This window comes from Telopea speciosissima, chromosome 7 (assembly GCF_018873765.1).
Source record: "Telopea speciosissima isolate NSW1024214 ecotype Mountain lineage chromosome 7, Tspe_v1, whole genome shotgun sequence".
Lineage (NCBI taxonomy): Eukaryota > Viridiplantae > Streptophyta > Magnoliopsida > Proteales > Proteaceae > Telopea > Telopea speciosissima.
The window spans coordinates 64360556-64377086 of record NC_057922.1 but is presented as its reverse complement, the minus strand read 5'-3'; the positions used below and the strand labels follow the sequence as shown (position 1 = coordinate 64377086).

At 39.3% G+C, this 16531-nt stretch overlaps 1 protein-coding gene across 1 annotated transcript; it reads right to left on the bottom strand.

Moving 5' to 3' along the window:
- Positions 1-6266: 6266 nt before the first annotated feature.
- Positions 6267-11418, bottom strand: LOC122666711 (AP2-like ethylene-responsive transcription factor AIL1). The gene is made up of 9 exons (XM_043862763.1): positions 11103-11418; positions 10245-10848; positions 10042-10124; positions 9852-9860; positions 9542-9630; positions 9309-9382; positions 9031-9081; positions 8771-8847; positions 6267-7093 (listed from the first exon to the last, which is right to left on the bottom strand). The coding sequence occupies exons 1-9, from the start codon at positions 11266-11268 to the stop codon at positions 6474-6476; spliced, it is 1773 nt and encodes a 590-aa protein (XP_043718698.1). The 5' UTR covers positions 11269-11418; the 3' UTR covers positions 6267-6473.
- Between the last annotated feature and the right edge of the window lie 5113 nt (positions 11419-16531).

Below are 16531 nucleotides of genomic sequence, written 5' to 3'. Positions count from 1 at the left end.
ATTGTAGCCATATAACAATATATTTGAAGTCACAAGCTCTATCATCACCCCCCTTCATCTTAGAAACCTCCACCTCTCCTCAAACATTCCATGTTGAAACCACTAGAGCATTATTTCATGCTACTGTAATGCTGTCTTCAAATTCGCCCCTGCCACAAGCTCGTCTTCGTCGTCATCATTGTCTTTGTTTGGATGATTTCCAATGATCTTGGTGATTCACTCACGAGGAGGAGAGAGAAAACTTACTTACAGCTACAGTTAAATGATATGAATTGAGAAATATAGAAATTGCATAATCAATCATAGTAACGACCTCCATGCACAAAACTCTTTTGTCATCAAATATTGATGGTGTGATTGATTTAAGTAAATGGTACTTTATATTGTTATTAAGTGGGACAAAATTTTGCTGCTACACTTATAGCATGAATGTTCTTGCTATAAGGCTCAGTTAGTAGTCAAGGAAATGGGATCTTAAAGGGTATTTTAGAAAATACTAAAACCTAGGAGTGAATCCAAAGGGGGAAGTGAATTATTCCATTTTCTTGCCTGCCAGCCTTGTAGTGTTACTAGTGTAGCAGCAAATTTTTTTCCTACTAAGTGTTAGGGTGTTAGCATGGCCCCGCTCTTAGCAACATCTAAAAACACGGAATTGGGAGATCAAATTGATCCTCGTCAATTTTGATCTGGATTGGAATTGGCTGATTCCCAAGGACATTAGAATCAGTCTTTAGATTTTAAGATTTAGAGACTTTAGGATTTATTGGCGTGAGTTCGAATTCGAATCAGCCCCAAGAACCCTAGAATCTGCCGAATGCCCAATAAAATTCATTATGAATCAGGATAGCTAGGTGAAAGGCTGATTCGGATCCAAATCATTCACTAATCCGATTCCCCATTTTAAAAACCCTGCTCAGCTTCCCTTCCAGGCTTCAGTTCACTTTTAGAATCTTAAATCTTGTGTACTATGTCTGAATGATCGGACTTAACCAAGAAAGCTCAAACCAGTTTGAGTAATTGGGTGTCGCCAGTCTTCCCCCCCCCCCCCCCCCCCCAGAGCTCACAAGTGACAGGTATAGCTAGCTGCTAGCGGCAGTAGCAAAGGTACATGTTTGGCCAGATCCATCCAGGCCTGCATGCTGTCCCTTTTACTAGCGTCCCCTTAAAGTCTTAATAAAAAAAAAAAAAAACAAACAAACCATTGCCATGCCATGCAACGACAAAGGGAAGGAGGGAGAAGGGCCAAAGTGGTCACATGTCTCAAACCCTAACGTACGTGTCTTTGTCCTATCAACGTCAAAAACCCCACCCCTCAAATCCCAAACGAAGAGAGTAAAAGAGAAACAATAAAAACAAGAGACAAGGCAAAATGCCAGAGAAAGAGACAGGATGAGGTGGCAAAAAGAGTACGTAGAAAGAGGAGTGATGGTGAAAGCGATGAGATGGAGATGGAGATGTGATGGAGTTTCCCGACAAGGCAACCAGAGAAGGGTAAGATCGGATTTTCATGAAACCCAAATGGCAATAATCAGTATTAGTTCCTTCAATCAGGAAAGAGGAAGGTTGGGTGGGTAGTTGTCATGTTGGAATTGCATTTACAGACCCGAGTAATAGTAAATGGAAGGGATGGGTGATGGGTCACAGCACCCCACCTTCTTCCGTGCATGGGCACGTACTGTGAGTCTCTGCGAGAGAGAGAGAGACATAAATACAGCAAGCATGATAAAGTACTGGGCCGGGCAGGTCTCAGGAGAGACAGAGATTCGGCGTCCCATGAATCCTCCACATGACCCCATCCCTCTCTCCTTTCATTTTATTTATTTTAGGGGTGTAAGTTTGGGTCTGTCGGTCCGAACTCGTCTTGGTCCGTCCTGAATCCGAATAAGCTTGGATTGAGATATTTGGTCATGAGAACGGATCAGGATTGGAAATTTTTTACTTTGAGTCAGGGTCAAGTCGGGTTAAGGTTGAGATCTTAGGTTCAACCTGATCCGACTCGATTCGATCCTATTTTAAGTTATATTATAAAATATTTATTGATATAATATATATATAATAAACTTTAAATGCCACTCACATTTTGTTATATAATATATTATATATGAAGAGAATAAGTGATACAATTAATTTTATTACAATGTTATTTTATGTAAAATTAATAATTTTTTCCTCTATCTATTCCAATCCATGCATTTCCTTCCTCTCCCCTATGATCAGGATCAATTAAGATCAGCCTAGCCCGACCCTAAGGGTGGGTCAGTGTTGGATTTTTTTGATCTTGAGTTAGGATTGGATCGAGCCTAAGCCTAATTAAGGGGACTTAGGATTGGATTAGGATTTTATAAAACCTGGCCTAACCCAATCTGGTTGCAACCCTCATTTATTTGTTAGATTTAGCCAACAGGTGGGATCCTGGGCAACCATCATCCAAGCTTCAAGAGAACTAAATCTCTGTATATATATATATATATATTAAAAATGGCTATGGGTACAATATGGCCGTATCTACGTAGCTAACGGTCGGGAATCTTCAGGGACTTCGGCTTACTTCTTTACACGGCGGCCCCTTGGGTATTGATGAAGGACCTAAAGTAATTAAGACCCAAAAGAATACCACAAGAAAGAAGATGCAGATGGCAGCTGCAGACTAGTAGCACTGTGTAGCACAGGCAACGAAGGACAGAGAAGGAGAGCCGCCCGTAGCGCAGGGAGGAAGAAAGGAAAAGCCAATGAATGTTAAAGAAGGCCTAGCTAGTGTCTTTTGTAGCCTAGCGGCCCTAGCCTGGGGTATGTGACTTGTGAGTACTGAAGACTACTGATAAGGCCTGGGGGTTCCCTGAGGGTTTTAGGGTATAGTCTGTGCACTGTGTAGTGTACTGAAGCAAGCGCTAGCAAGGCCAGTGGAGAGAGAGAGATGAAGGGGTGGAGTGGAGTGGCGTGGAGTGGACTGGAGAGGGCAGAAGTATATATATCTTGTCCTCTGGATTTTGTCTATAGGGGAAGCAATCAGTAGGACCATTGCCCATATACGGCCTCACTTACGTTACTAGCCTGTCTGTCTGTCTGAAGAGAAATCTAGCTATTTAAAATGGACCATCATCCATCCCCTCCGAGTGTGGGCTTCTTCTCTCCAGTCACCTCAAAGGGTCCCCCCGTCCCCAGCCGTTTAATTTTAGAAGTGAACTGGAGAGATCCGTGTCGTCCACGGGAGTTGAGATTCTCTCGTTCACACCCTAAATAAGGCAGTGAGGCCTGAGTTTTTAGACCGACTGACCTAATCAGCTCATTACCCTGACCCCATCGAATCTATCTCTAAATTTTGTATCTCTGCAACACATACGTACGTACGATCACATAAGAACAAGAGTGCTCATTATATTAATTAATTAATAAATTGTAGCTTTTGCCTGTAGAAAACGTAGCAGTAGCACACAGAAAGAAACAAAACAAAACAGGGGCAGGCAACGGGTCTTTGTGTGATACTCTGAATTCATTCTGAGAAAGAGAGACAGAGAGGGCACGCAATTTAAGGTTAGTCAGACTCCTCTGTCTTCAGGGCCGTGGACTTTTCTCAGCCTGAGGCCACTCTCCTGTCCACATTCATCTTTTATCTTTCCAAGGGGTTTCAAAAGCAATTTGGATCCTCTACTGCCGAGCTGCCCGACAGTATCCTACTATCAAAACATAACAAGGCAAGGAATGACTGCTTTATCCCTATCCGAGAACCTTGCCCAAGTGATGATAAAGCGATCATTTATCACTTTACTGTGTCTTGGCAGTAGGGTCTTGTTGGATAGCTCGACAGTATAGAATTTGAATCCGTGTCAAAAGCTTTTTTTTTTTTTATTTGGACGAAATTTTGCTGTTACACTTGTTCCTCTTACAAGGCTACGATCCGATCCTTGATCGATCTAATTGAATATTTTTTTATTTTTTCAAAGTTTTTAAGTTTTTTATATTAGATCGATATTGGTTGATACTAATCGATATTGATCAATCCGATCTGGATAATATCATGCGATCCGATTTCAAGATCATAACACCCACCAACTTTGGCCGATACATGACCCGATCCATAAAAAAATGATAAGGGGGTTTTTTTGACCAATCCTAACCATTTTGAACCGATCCAATCCCAATCTAGAAAGGTTTAGGCCATGATCGATCCTGAGTCCGATACCTAGATTTTGAACCTTGATTGGATCAATCCTTAGATTGATATCGGTACCTTTAACGATGTCTATAAAAATGTTGATACAATATACACATGTTTATTTTGATACCATATCGATCCCGATACAACTCAATACAAAACGATATCAATATCAATGGTGCCTAACAATGCGTTGAGCTCCTCTATAGCGCTACACAGTGTGTAGCGCACATCCAACAGCCCTGTGTGCTTGGGCATGTAATCCAACACCCTACCTATGTGTTGGGCTGCGTGCTCGAACACACAGGGCCATCGGATGGTGCGCTATATATTGTGTTGCACTACATATTGTGTTGGCTACAGAGGACCCGAATTCCCTAACAATAATGGTATTGATACCGTGAATTAAATCCTTACTTTAATTCATTAATTAATTTGATAAGAGTAATAAAAATAAATCTTGAGTAAAGGTTATAAGAATTAATCAATGTAAGATCAGCTGTGTCAATCAATCTATATATCTGTATTGACCGATACTAACACTGATACCGATACAATATCAGTGACACAATATGGAGAGGCAAATGGTATCAATATCTTTAAAGGAAAAAAAAACCGTTTTTTATTTATATTATTTGTATCCATTTCAGAACTAACAGATACCCGATCCGAAACCATGATCTAAACCTATGTTGGGGGACAAGGACGTCGTGATTCTGAGGCGTACCGTGTGTCGTGACCCTTTTGACCTTCGAAGACAAAAACACCTTAAAGTCAACTGACCTTTCGTTAAGGTCTGTTGGATCAAAGTACTCACATCTCACCTGGGGCCGCGGGCTATCCCATCGTCCCGCCGAAACCGAATTTATAGGATCAGCGCGGCAAATGCACATCAGGCGCATCATAGCATCCATCATTCCTCCACCCCCGGCATCCATCTTCACAACTTCACCCCACACCATACGCACGAGTCCCGAGTTACGACATACAACGTGAAAACCCCTGCCTGCCACATTTCTAATTTGTCGCGTTGTCCACATAATCTAATTAATATATATATATTTTTTTTAGTCAAAGACAAAGAAAATTTTATTAAGAAACATCGACAATAGACAAACTTTGGTGGAGTAGAAAACTTACAAGGATAGAAGGTGGGTTAGACCATTAAAAACTAGACAAATCAAATCTAGAAACCCCATAGCAAAGATATGAATCCCTTTAACACAATCTCCGAAACACATGTAAAAAAATTACAAAAGAAAAAGTATTACATAATCTCACTTACGTGTCTCTTCTGCTTTTAACCACGTGACATATCTTTTAGTAAATTAATCATGTGGTAGATCATTTTGTCTTCAACACACCATTTATGCACGTGCACATAACCAATGAGATCGCATATGTTGGCATCATATGAGATCAGATTTTTATTGTCTCCATGGTTGAGGCGGTCCTACTAAACAAAAAAAAAAAAAAATAATTTCCCTCGAAAATAATTTTTTTATTTTTGGGGAAGGTTCCAACCAAACAATAATGCTTATAAATTTAAAACTATCCTCAAAATAAAGGGCAAAAGTGTTTTTTCATACGCGAAGGAGAGACAGTGTCATGGTAGTACTGACATAGACCACATTTTCGGACAGAAAATTTTCTTCATAAATTAAAATAGAAAAGAATTTATTTTGGTAAAGAAATAGAGAAGAATTGGACTTTCGAGAATCCATTCCCAAGCACATTTTTACTTTAACTGGCTCTAATATATAGAAAGTGTCAAACTGTGAAGCCAACCTAACAAACCCAAGCCAAATCGATTCCCTATCGGTCCAACTTCGGTTTGGGGTATTATAAAACCCATTGAAAGACCAACTAAAATTGATACAAAAAACCTATAAAAAGCAATGTAAACCCAGACATATGTACATAACCATCCATAATTATTTATATATATGATAAACCAAAACCAAACCAAACCAATCCAAAACCGATAAAAGCTCGTTGAGCCTTTCAGATATCAAGCAAATAACTCACCCAGCATGCCAAGCCTCAATATACCCAAATCCTGATTACTTGTGCAAAGGCAAAATGAAATGACAAGTTAAAAAAACACCAAATATTCAGATTACCAGTTAAAAGCAAGGACGGTTAGAACTAGATCAGAGTTTTTGAGTTTCATGTACATAGTAAAATTTTTGATGAACTCTGCAGAATAAGCTGTTCCTAGTATTTATACCATTTTAAGATGCCTAGCTAACCAACTAGTTCCTCATTCTCATTCCCCTATGCACTGCTACCTCTGATTTCTTTCAATCTCCTCCACTCCTCAATCATTCCACAACGCAAAAAGTGGAAGTTGATGAACTGTTGATAGATTCGTTGGCCTACTCGCTGCCATCCAATCCACATTTCCTCCCCCACTGTTGCTCACACTATGGTCTTCTCCACCATCACCACCACCACCACCTTTGTTGTCATCCTCATATTTAGGATCATGCAATGAGAAGAATGCTTGGGAGAATTCACCTCCGCCAACTCCATACTCATTCTGTAACGCAGCAGACTGCTTCGAGCTTTGCAGGCTCGAAGAATTTGGATTGCTCATTGAAGACACAGTGTTACTGGAATTAAGGTTCTGTTGCTGCTGTACTTCTGTGCTGTTGGTCCACATCACATCCCCCAAATCATCCGAGGACTCACCATTCGTAATGGCAAGATGCGATTGAGGTGGTGCTGAGGAGTTTGCAGATGAGCTGTTGTTATCTTCGGGAACAACTGCAATGGAGTCCCTTGGAGAGCGTTTGGCAAGGTCACCAGTAATGAGAGTACTGCTGGAGCAAATCCGCTTAACATCGTACTTGCTAATGTCGAAGTTTGTCACAGCACTTGTCCCTCGGAACTTGATTGCAGCGATGTCATAGGCTTCTGCAGCTTCCTCTTGAGTGCCTGATCAACAAAACAAGAAATTGAACAACACTGATGATGATAATGACCAACACACATCAGTATAAGACCTAGGCTATACTGAAACCTTCTTTATAATTCTTTTTTATCTCCACCCCCCCCCTCTAAAAGAATACAGAAAAAGAATGCACATTCAAATAGCCATCACAAGAATAATCTACCTTTTATGAACCAGAATTACATATAACCTCAATACCTTGCTATGCTTATCAGAAAACTAAAATCCCATATAAAGATGTACCCACTCATCAAAAGTCCAAACTCCAAAAACCCATATTCACCATGACGAACTCAACCAAAGTGATCAGAGTAACCTAGGATCTCATACTTTTATTCCTGTCTACAAGTTACTTGCCTAGATAGACTCCTTTGTTACCTTTTAATATACAGTTCCACTGTAACCACCCCAATCATTTGCTGAATATAGAAACTGTTTCACAACTAAATGTGTTTTGGCAATTCCTTAGGGGTTTGGCTGGGCCCTTCAAGCTTTGACCCTAACACCCCTAACTTTTGAAGGGCTGCTCACAAAATACAGGCCTAGGTCATAAAAAACCAATGCCACACTAACACTGCCCATTTTTACACATAGTAGGGTAGTGTCAAATCTGAAAGGCTACTACCACAAGTGCATAATAACCTACAGAATTTGAGTCATATTTGGATGGATTGAAACCAAGAACTAGAGCTACTGTTTGGCACAGTATCTTATATTAAATTTATTCAAATCATAGCATGAATTGCCATTGATCCCTAGACTTCAATATAATATCTATAAAATCCGTCAAACAGGAGTTGATAAATTATTCTACGAAGTCTAAGATTCACAGCAATCTATAAAAATTCTCACTAATAATTCAAGAATGATCCAAGTATTTCCTAGTATTTCTCTCATTTTATATATGTGGGGGAGTGTGGCTCCTGTGCGCGCACGGGGGCCAATGAGAGCACATGTTGGCATCATGGGGGGTGGGATTTCTGGCTTTAATGGGGGTGGGGCGGTCATTCCCCCCTCTGTGTCTGGGCGTGGGTGGTACACTCCCCCACAGAAAACCTTTCTCATATATAAAATTAATATTTGGATTTTCTTATTGACACCCCTCAAGGTGTTAGGTGTCAAATAATTTGTAACCTTACTTTTTTGCCCTTTTAATATGACAACTTTTTCAACAAGGGTAATTGTGTCATTTCACATGCACACTCGAAAAATGTGCACGGCAATGACACCTTTTGATAATGACATAATGATGTCATTTTCAACTTATTTTTGCCAACCCTTTTTATTCCCCTATCTTCAAACCTTTTGAGAATAAACCTATAGAGGTGTCATTCAGACATTCCTATTAAAATTATAACTCATCTCCCAAAAGAATGTTGAGAATTCATTTAGGGGGATTTATCCATACACAATAAAAGCAAATAATTTCTTTATTGGACCAACCAATATCACCAATTTGAACTTCACCACAACTTTATATATTAATGCCACATTGGCTTGTCTTCAGGATCTAAAAAACTCTCAATTGGTAGTGAACAAATTGGGATGATTTAATAAGGAAAAAACATTTAAAATTCCCAGTCCATCTCTGTCCCAACAGACTTAAGTGAGATAAGAAAAAGAAAAAAGAAAAAACATAAATATGAAGCTCAGAGACTCACTGAATGTTCCAAGGTACAAGTCCTTGTTTCCTGCAACCCTTCCTATTCTTGCTTGCCACCTTCCATGTTGATGATGTCTGTCAAAGTTAAGGCACAAGCTTAAGAATAAAATGAAAGGGAGTGTATATCTACATGGAGTCATGGACAGGTAAACAGGTTTAATGTCCACATAATTTCTGCATATTATCAGATGCATATAATGAAAAGCTGAAGAGCAGTAAATAATGGAGTCTTTAACAATAAAGGTATTCTGACAGGACCTTGTCACCCCTCTGTACACAGAAGCTCCTCTAGAGAATCCACTGCTTTTCCTGAGTAAATATAACAACAAATAAGTGAAAATAGAAATCTAATTACAACAATATTGCTTGCTATATGCTTTGCAGTTTCCCCATTAATTACACTTTTTTTTTTGAAATATGGTACAGAGACAATATTCTATGAAACATAACCTCTCAACATTTAAAGCACCACCCAGATCAAAATTTAACTCTTACTGTCCTCTTCCCAAAGAGAGAGAAAAAAAGAAGAAAAGGACCTTCTTAGGCTGGCAACAAATTCCTGCCTGGTCATGTTCTTCATCTCTTCAAGCTCTTTCTCATAAGTGCTCAACTGAGTTTGAAAACAAAGTTGCAAAGATAAGTTACCATACAAAGAAATGGTTGGAACAAGTCTCAATGTTGAGTTTCCAGTTTTGCACCAATAATGAAAATGATGGGGAGAAAAGATGGGTGGGGATGACCACAGAAACCCCATGGGGGCAATCCTTACCGAAAAATTAATATGAGTAGTAGGACCCCAGTACTTTAGTGCAGCCAAGTCATAAGCTCTAGCTGCTTTGTCTTCCTTATCATACCCACCTAATCAAATCAAAATTATACATATAAAAAAAAGGAAGAATAAATAAATAAATAATGCACACCATCCAATGTTTTCTTCTTCTTCTTCACAGTTCACAACTTCACATTCAAGTCAAAATGCATTAAGTAGTAAATTATTTAAGCCCAGAGAAAGATCAAGTAAGATGATGAAACAAACAGACATGGAAATGGAAATGGAAATGGAAGCCTTTACTACTTACCAAGGTAAACTGCTCGAATGTAGAAACAATGAATTGAACAACCAGTGAAAACCCAGAAGAGCCGAAGAAGAAACAGAGCTATTAGTATATTCTTTCACGAAAACACTGATATGCTTCAGCTCAGACATTTAAAATGGCAGAAAAAGGAAAGAAAACAGAGATATAGAGCTAGATTCTTAGTTCCTCTCACCTTGTCTTCCTTTCCTTGTTTGTCCTTCCTTCCTGCAACTGTTATCCCATAGATGTGCCTCGTATCTCCCAGTCCATCGATGCCTGTTTCATTATATTATTAAATAAAATATAATTTAGTTTCTTCTCAATCTCAATGGAGGAGAAGAGAAAAACCCAAAAAAAAAAATTAAAAAAAAAATCCACAGAGACAGAGCAGCTAACCTTGTGACGCCACGATATTGAGAAGTTCTTTGTCCAAATGTATCGATTGATTTACGAGGAACCGGTTCTCGGGTGAGAGCTTTGCTAATAGGGCGCTTCCGGTTCTCAGAGCCAGACGACGATGAAGGTCCGGCAGCTATGGCAGTTCCACACTCAGAGACAGCGCTTACAGAGAGGGAGAGTGATTCAAAATTACAGTTGTTTGCTTCAGAAGAGGATTTATCACCTGAAAATGGTGTTTGACGCAACCATGACTTGAACCCAGAAATTGAGGTTGCATTCTCTAGAGGAACATGAAGGGGAACAGAAGGGATTAAGGCATGTGGGTTATCATTGTAATGGTAAGATTGGATTAATGGAGATGGGTTTGAAAATTTTTCTCTCTCGCCATTGTTGTTGAAGGTTGGAGGTACGTTCATGTTGATCCCACAACCATTGTCGGGATTCTCTTCTCTTTGATGGAGAGGTTGTTGTTGGTTGCTTTGGAAATAGACATTGTTGTTTTCTTGAGTAGAGTTGGAGTAACCGCCCAAGAAATCTTCAAGCTTCGGTCCTTCTCGATCAGGATTAGTTACAGTAGCCATGCTGTTCTCGTATCTCCAATCTATGATAAAATATAAAAAAAAACCCATTCCAAGTAACAGGTTTAGTTAGATATCTCAAAACCACAAATAGCAAGAAAAAATGTCACAAAAATGAAGAAGAAGACTTCCTTACTGCAGCTAAGAACAAGCACAAGCAACAGAAGAAGCTTGTGAGAAATGGACATGAAAGGGGTAGGGAGAAAGAAAAAAAAAAAAACAAGTACTACAGAGCAGAGCCTAATACATTCATTCTACTTGTAGCCCTTCATAGTACCTCCTCCATTAGAACGCCTAAATGGATCCAAAACACAGAGAGAACCATCAGAACGCAAAGGCATGACCGACAAATGAGAGGAGGAGAAACCACCCTCTCCATCTCCACCAAAACCTTCATCGATGCTTAGGTGTGGAGTCAAAGAAAACCCCAACCAGTTACTCATATTTTTTTACTAATAACCACAAACTATCTCTCTAGTTCGTTTTTTTGAGCTCAAACTTCAAAGCCCAAGTTCTGTTTTATCTAGTAGGTTAGAGAACAGAAATCGAAAAACCCATGAAACCCATTATCAAAAATTATCATCAAATCTAGTTTTTCCTTTTCTTTTTTTTTTTTCTTTCTTTTTGAACTTTTGCAAAGTGCAAAAGTGATGTAAATTTGGATTCTCTCGTTTCATTTTCTCAACCTTCTTTGTAATGCGCCTCGAAATTTGTTCCTGCTCACCTCAGTTGTTGTTGTTATTACATCAGTCTTTGCAGGCTAGCAGAGTTGGAAAAGAGCTGAGAAGGAAAAATTTTCAAGTCAAATAATAAATACAGAGAGAGAAAAGCAAGAAGAGACTGAACGGTTCGCTACCGTTTTAAAATTCGCTTGGCCGACCTATTTACAGAAAAACGGATACGATGTGGTCCACCAGCACCACAGCTCATCAAAGATCTGCAAAAATCAGTTTTCACAAGAATAGGTGGGGTGTGATTGTGTTAAGCTCATATAAGTAGGGATGTAAAGGGATGGGATTCGGATCGGATCGGATGTGATCGGATATTTTCTGGTCGAATATGAATACCCTAAATGGATTCGAATGCGGATCGGATTCAGATTTTCGATCATCTGTTTACATCTCTGCCTTGTGTATCTCGGATCTTCCTCCCCCTAGTGGATGCAATTTACTTCTCAATCCATATCTTTTAGATCATGAATCACTTTTCATCATATTCTAAAATCTGTTGAATCTTCAAAAACCCTCAAAATCATTATTTACTTAATTTTTTATTATTAAGTATTAGAATTTTTTTTTGGATAGATTTTAATCGGAGTATTTGGATTATTTTTCGGATATCTCTAAACGAATATGGATGTCCCTAAACGGATATGGATGCGGATGTGGATTCGGATTCGGATTTTGGTTATCCATTTACATCCCTACATATAAGTCATATCATATATAAAATTCTAATCTGATGGTTGATGCACATATTTGTACTCGGCTGAGTTGAATGCTACCAACACCACAGATTAACTAGAATAGAATCTAAGGTCAAGTTTGGCACTTTTTTTTTTTTTTTTTTTGAATTGGAAGAAATCATGATTCTTACGGGATCGGTTAGAGCCGATACCGATCCAATTCTGATCTGGATCTGTCAAAAACGATCTAAAGTTACAAAAAATTGGCTAAACCTGATAGGTTCGATTTTTTATCCTCTCAGGTTCTCTGTCCGATACAGTTGTCCGATGCCTCTAATAAGAGGAGGTGGACCCCACCCAAATAGTGTGTTTGGGCAGGGGGTTAGGTCATCATTTTCGCCCCCCTATTAGAAGAATCGGACAACTATACCAGGTAGGCATCCTGAGAGGATAAAGACTCCTAGGTTCTGTATCGTTCAGTATCAATCAAAATAAATATTTTTTTAAAAAAAATCCAAAGATCTAGCCTTAGATGGGAAAACTATACACCTGTTGTAGCCCGATTCATGTATATAACAATAATTTTGCTTTATTCCAACTAAATGGGGTCAGTTACATGGATCATTGCCTTCCAATCTACTCTATTCGTGGTCATACTTGATTTATTTATATAAATGAAGGGAAAAAAAAGTCACTCTCCCAAAGATCTTGCCTTGGATGGATTTCCCACTCAACAACGGTAATCAACCCCCATTTTCTCTCGAATATTATCATCTCAAAATGGAAAAATAAAAATAAAAACAAAGATGAGAAAAACCTTGGACTTAATTGGAAAGATGAGGTGGTTGAAGATGCCTCTTGATCTCTAAAATGAGCCAATATCTCCCAAAGATCTTGCCTTAGATGGATTCCTCACTCAAAAACGATAAGCAACACCCATTTTCTTGAGAATATTATCATCCTAGAATGGAAAAAAAAATTTCAAAACAAAGAAGGGAAAAACCTAGGGAAAAACCTTGAACTAAGTTGGGAAGAGGAGAGGAGGTTGAAGATGCTTCTTGATCTCTAAAATGAGCCAATCTCTCCCAAAGATCTTGCTTTAGATGGATTCCACATTAAAAAACGGTAAGAAACCCTTATTTCCTTGTGGATATTATCCTCCCAAATCGCCAAATCAAGCCTGGCAAGAGTACATTGACGAAGGACTAGGAAAATATAGGTTTTAAAACCCATTTGAGCAAGTCATGTGTATCGGATCGCATTGGGTGATCCCATCGAATTTCCTGATCCATAGAGCAAACCACTTAAATCGAGCAGGAATTGCCATATCTCGGGATCATTCAGGGTCGATCCGATCCGATATTACGAATCATGGATGAAATCGATTTAATTCAATATGAATAATCTAAAATTGACAGAACAAACTTATCTATGTGGCAACAAAGTTTCAAATCTTCATAGTGGAAGAGCTTAATTTTGTCACAAACTTGTTCGAAACTGCAACAAGTACTATGTAAAAAATGTTGGTGGTTGCGTCATGTCAATTGACACAGTCCTTAAGATTGTAGATGCCCCCTATGGAGCAATAAAAAATATCTTGAATCATATTTCAAGATAAAATAGTTTGATTGCATGTTTTTTTTTGGTAAGACATGTACTAGTAGTCTTGCACTAGCCTATTATGCTCATTGAATACTTCAGAGTTGTACTCGAACCATAAGAAAACTTAACAAAATGTAGTCCACAAAACAAAGCCTCAACACAATTAATGTTACACTCTCAAGGAGTTAACATACATAAGGAACATCGAAAATCGTATTACATAAGGTGTTGCAAGATAACACCCAAAGAAAAAGAGAGATGGAAGGGAGCACGATTTGGATTCGATGGAATGTTGGTTGCCCCCTATTTATTGAGGGGAAGTACCCTTCAGGTACACTTGTCAAGAATGATTGGGGGTGACTTTATATCTGGAGAAGATTCTAGTTCTGAAGTTGAGATTACACTCCTTTGTACAAACATTATACATAGAGGGGCACATCCTACAAAACCTTAATCCATGTATGCTATAATAAAATGATGATAAAGAAAGAGAATTGAAGCCCAACCGACCTCTCCTATAGGTGGCTCATAACTTCACCATATTCAATTACTGAAGAAGTTCCTTAACGAATAGATTTTTTTTTTTTTTTTTGGTGAATCAAAAATTCATTACCAAAGCCCCAAGGAGGGGGAGAGGGAGAATACACAAGGAAAAAAAAAAGGGGGGGGGGGAGCTATACAAGAATGAAGCCCTAAGAAGCCGGGTTCGACAGAGCGAAGAAAAGAAACATCATGGTCCCAGGAAACAACAATATGCATGTTTCTTGGGGTATCAACAAGAGGACTATGGGGAAGCATGCGAAGTCTAAAGCTAACATAAAAAAAGGTGGCTTTCCAGATCATATCCAAAGAGTGAAAATTGGAGGTCCATCTTTGAAATTCTGCTCCATCCAAATGTGAAAAATAACAGCCCCAAACACAAGCTTGCTGGCGGTATCACAGATTGTATTACCCGAAAATACCCTACTCAAGCAAAACCACTCCCTTGCAAAAGGAAGGGGTCTTCTACTATGGTACCAAATAGGGGCCAAGGCTTTCTTCCTGATAGAGAGAGTTAGGGGGCAAGAGAAAAGAAGGTGGTCAATGTCCTCAAAACCGTTCCAACAAAGAACACAGCAGGGAAAAACATAGATGTGGCGGCGAAGAAGAAAAGATTGGATGGGGAGGCAAAGGTTAAGGGTTCTCTAAACATTAAAGCTATGGCGGGGAATACGGCCTTTGAACTAGACAATATTGGACCAGGGGACCGGGGGGTATGGTGTCTGACAAAGTCCTAAGCTGAGGAGCTGAAAACCCTTTAGGGGAGGGGAGCCAAGTAACCTTATCCGAGAGGAAGGTTCGGGGGGAAGGGGGGGAAGGGGGGGGGGGAAAGACGCTCAGACCAGGGAGAGGCAAGGGGGAAAGGGGAGGGAGGGGACCAAGATCCAGAGGAGATGATTGTGGAGAGAGGAGCGGATTTAGGAATGCCAGAGGAATAGACCGATCGGGCCCCAATGATATTGTATAGGACACCTAGGGGATGCCAAGGATTAAGCCAGAGGGATGTAGAGGAGCCATTGGCAGTTATGGAGGAGGTGGCTGAAAGGGCTAAGGGGCAAAGGAGGAGAATCTTGCGCCACACCCAGGAGGGATCAGCGGGCTGTGGGAAACTATCCAGATGGAGTCATGCTTAAGGAGATAAGAGTAGACACAGTTAACCCAGATGGAATCATGCTTAGTAGAGATTTTCCAAATTAGCTTGAGAATGCCTATAATATTATAATCACGGTTTCTATGAATGCCAAGCTCTAAAGGTATGCAGTAAGTAATTTTCCTTCAATTCTGGTGCTTTGCCATGACTCTCAAGCTTCCTTTAATTAGTTCTCCACCATTCACATTTGCACCAATCAATTTTGTTTCGAGAAAATTTCATCTATCCTGTTTCAGAAAGTTTGAACGAATCAAAATAATCATCTAAGCACAGCAAGCATGTTTAAACTAGAAATTTGCCATGTTAGACCTAGTTCTTCTTGGATTTCCTACACTAGTATGTCTTTATTTTTTCATCACCAACTAAACCCCCTCTCCCACCCACAAACATAGTAAAGGTGGGACATCATCGATTCTAGCTCTTCTATTTAATTATTAAGATGTGTTCCAAACTAAAAGTGCAGCAACGAGATATGGTTCCCAAAGCAGCAATTAAGCAAGTGACTTTCTCCTCAAAGACATCACACAGGGCATATTGATTGTGGATTTTCATATTGCATACTTCAGAAGGTGAAACATTTTTACAAAAAAAAGAAAAAAGAACAGCCCACTGAAGGGAATGACATCCTTCACCAAATGAAACAATGGATCAGAATAAATTCAACCCAGCTCTCATGTTGGAGTGGGAGAAGTGAAGAAAAACAATAGCTTTCTCATCAATGCTTTATAATCTTTACTCAAAATCTTTCTTCAGGAAATTGCTTTCTTTTGATCAAGTGAAGGAGCCATAACTAGAGCAATAAATCTAACGCATTCAACACCTATCGAATGCAAATTCTAGCAGATGGAAACATGCACACACACAGAGAAAAGGCCCCTTCAACAAAAATATGGATGCCAATTACAGTGTAATATCATTTTGAATGTAAAATGGAGGAGTAGGTCACCTGCCTTTTTTTTTTTTTTTTCTTTAATAGAGAGCAACAAGAAGTAAAGCAATGTGTCTATAG

What these genes read in the sequence shown, in the direction of transcription:
- LOC122666711 (XM_043862763.1), bottom strand. Translation starts at nt 11,268, where the DNA reads ATGAGTAACTGGTTGGGGTTTTCTTTGACTCCACACCTAAGCATCGAT. An exon ending in TTTGTTGCCAGCCTAAGAAG is followed by an intron (nt 9,082 to 9,308) that starts GTCCTTTTCTTC and finishes ATATTTACTCAG; the next exon opens with GAAAAGCAGTGGATTCTCTA. An exon ending in CTTGTACCTTGGAACATTCA is followed by an intron (nt 7,094 to 8,770) that starts GTGAGTCTCTGA and finishes TTTGTTGATCAG; the next exon opens with GCACTCAAGAGGAAGCTGCA.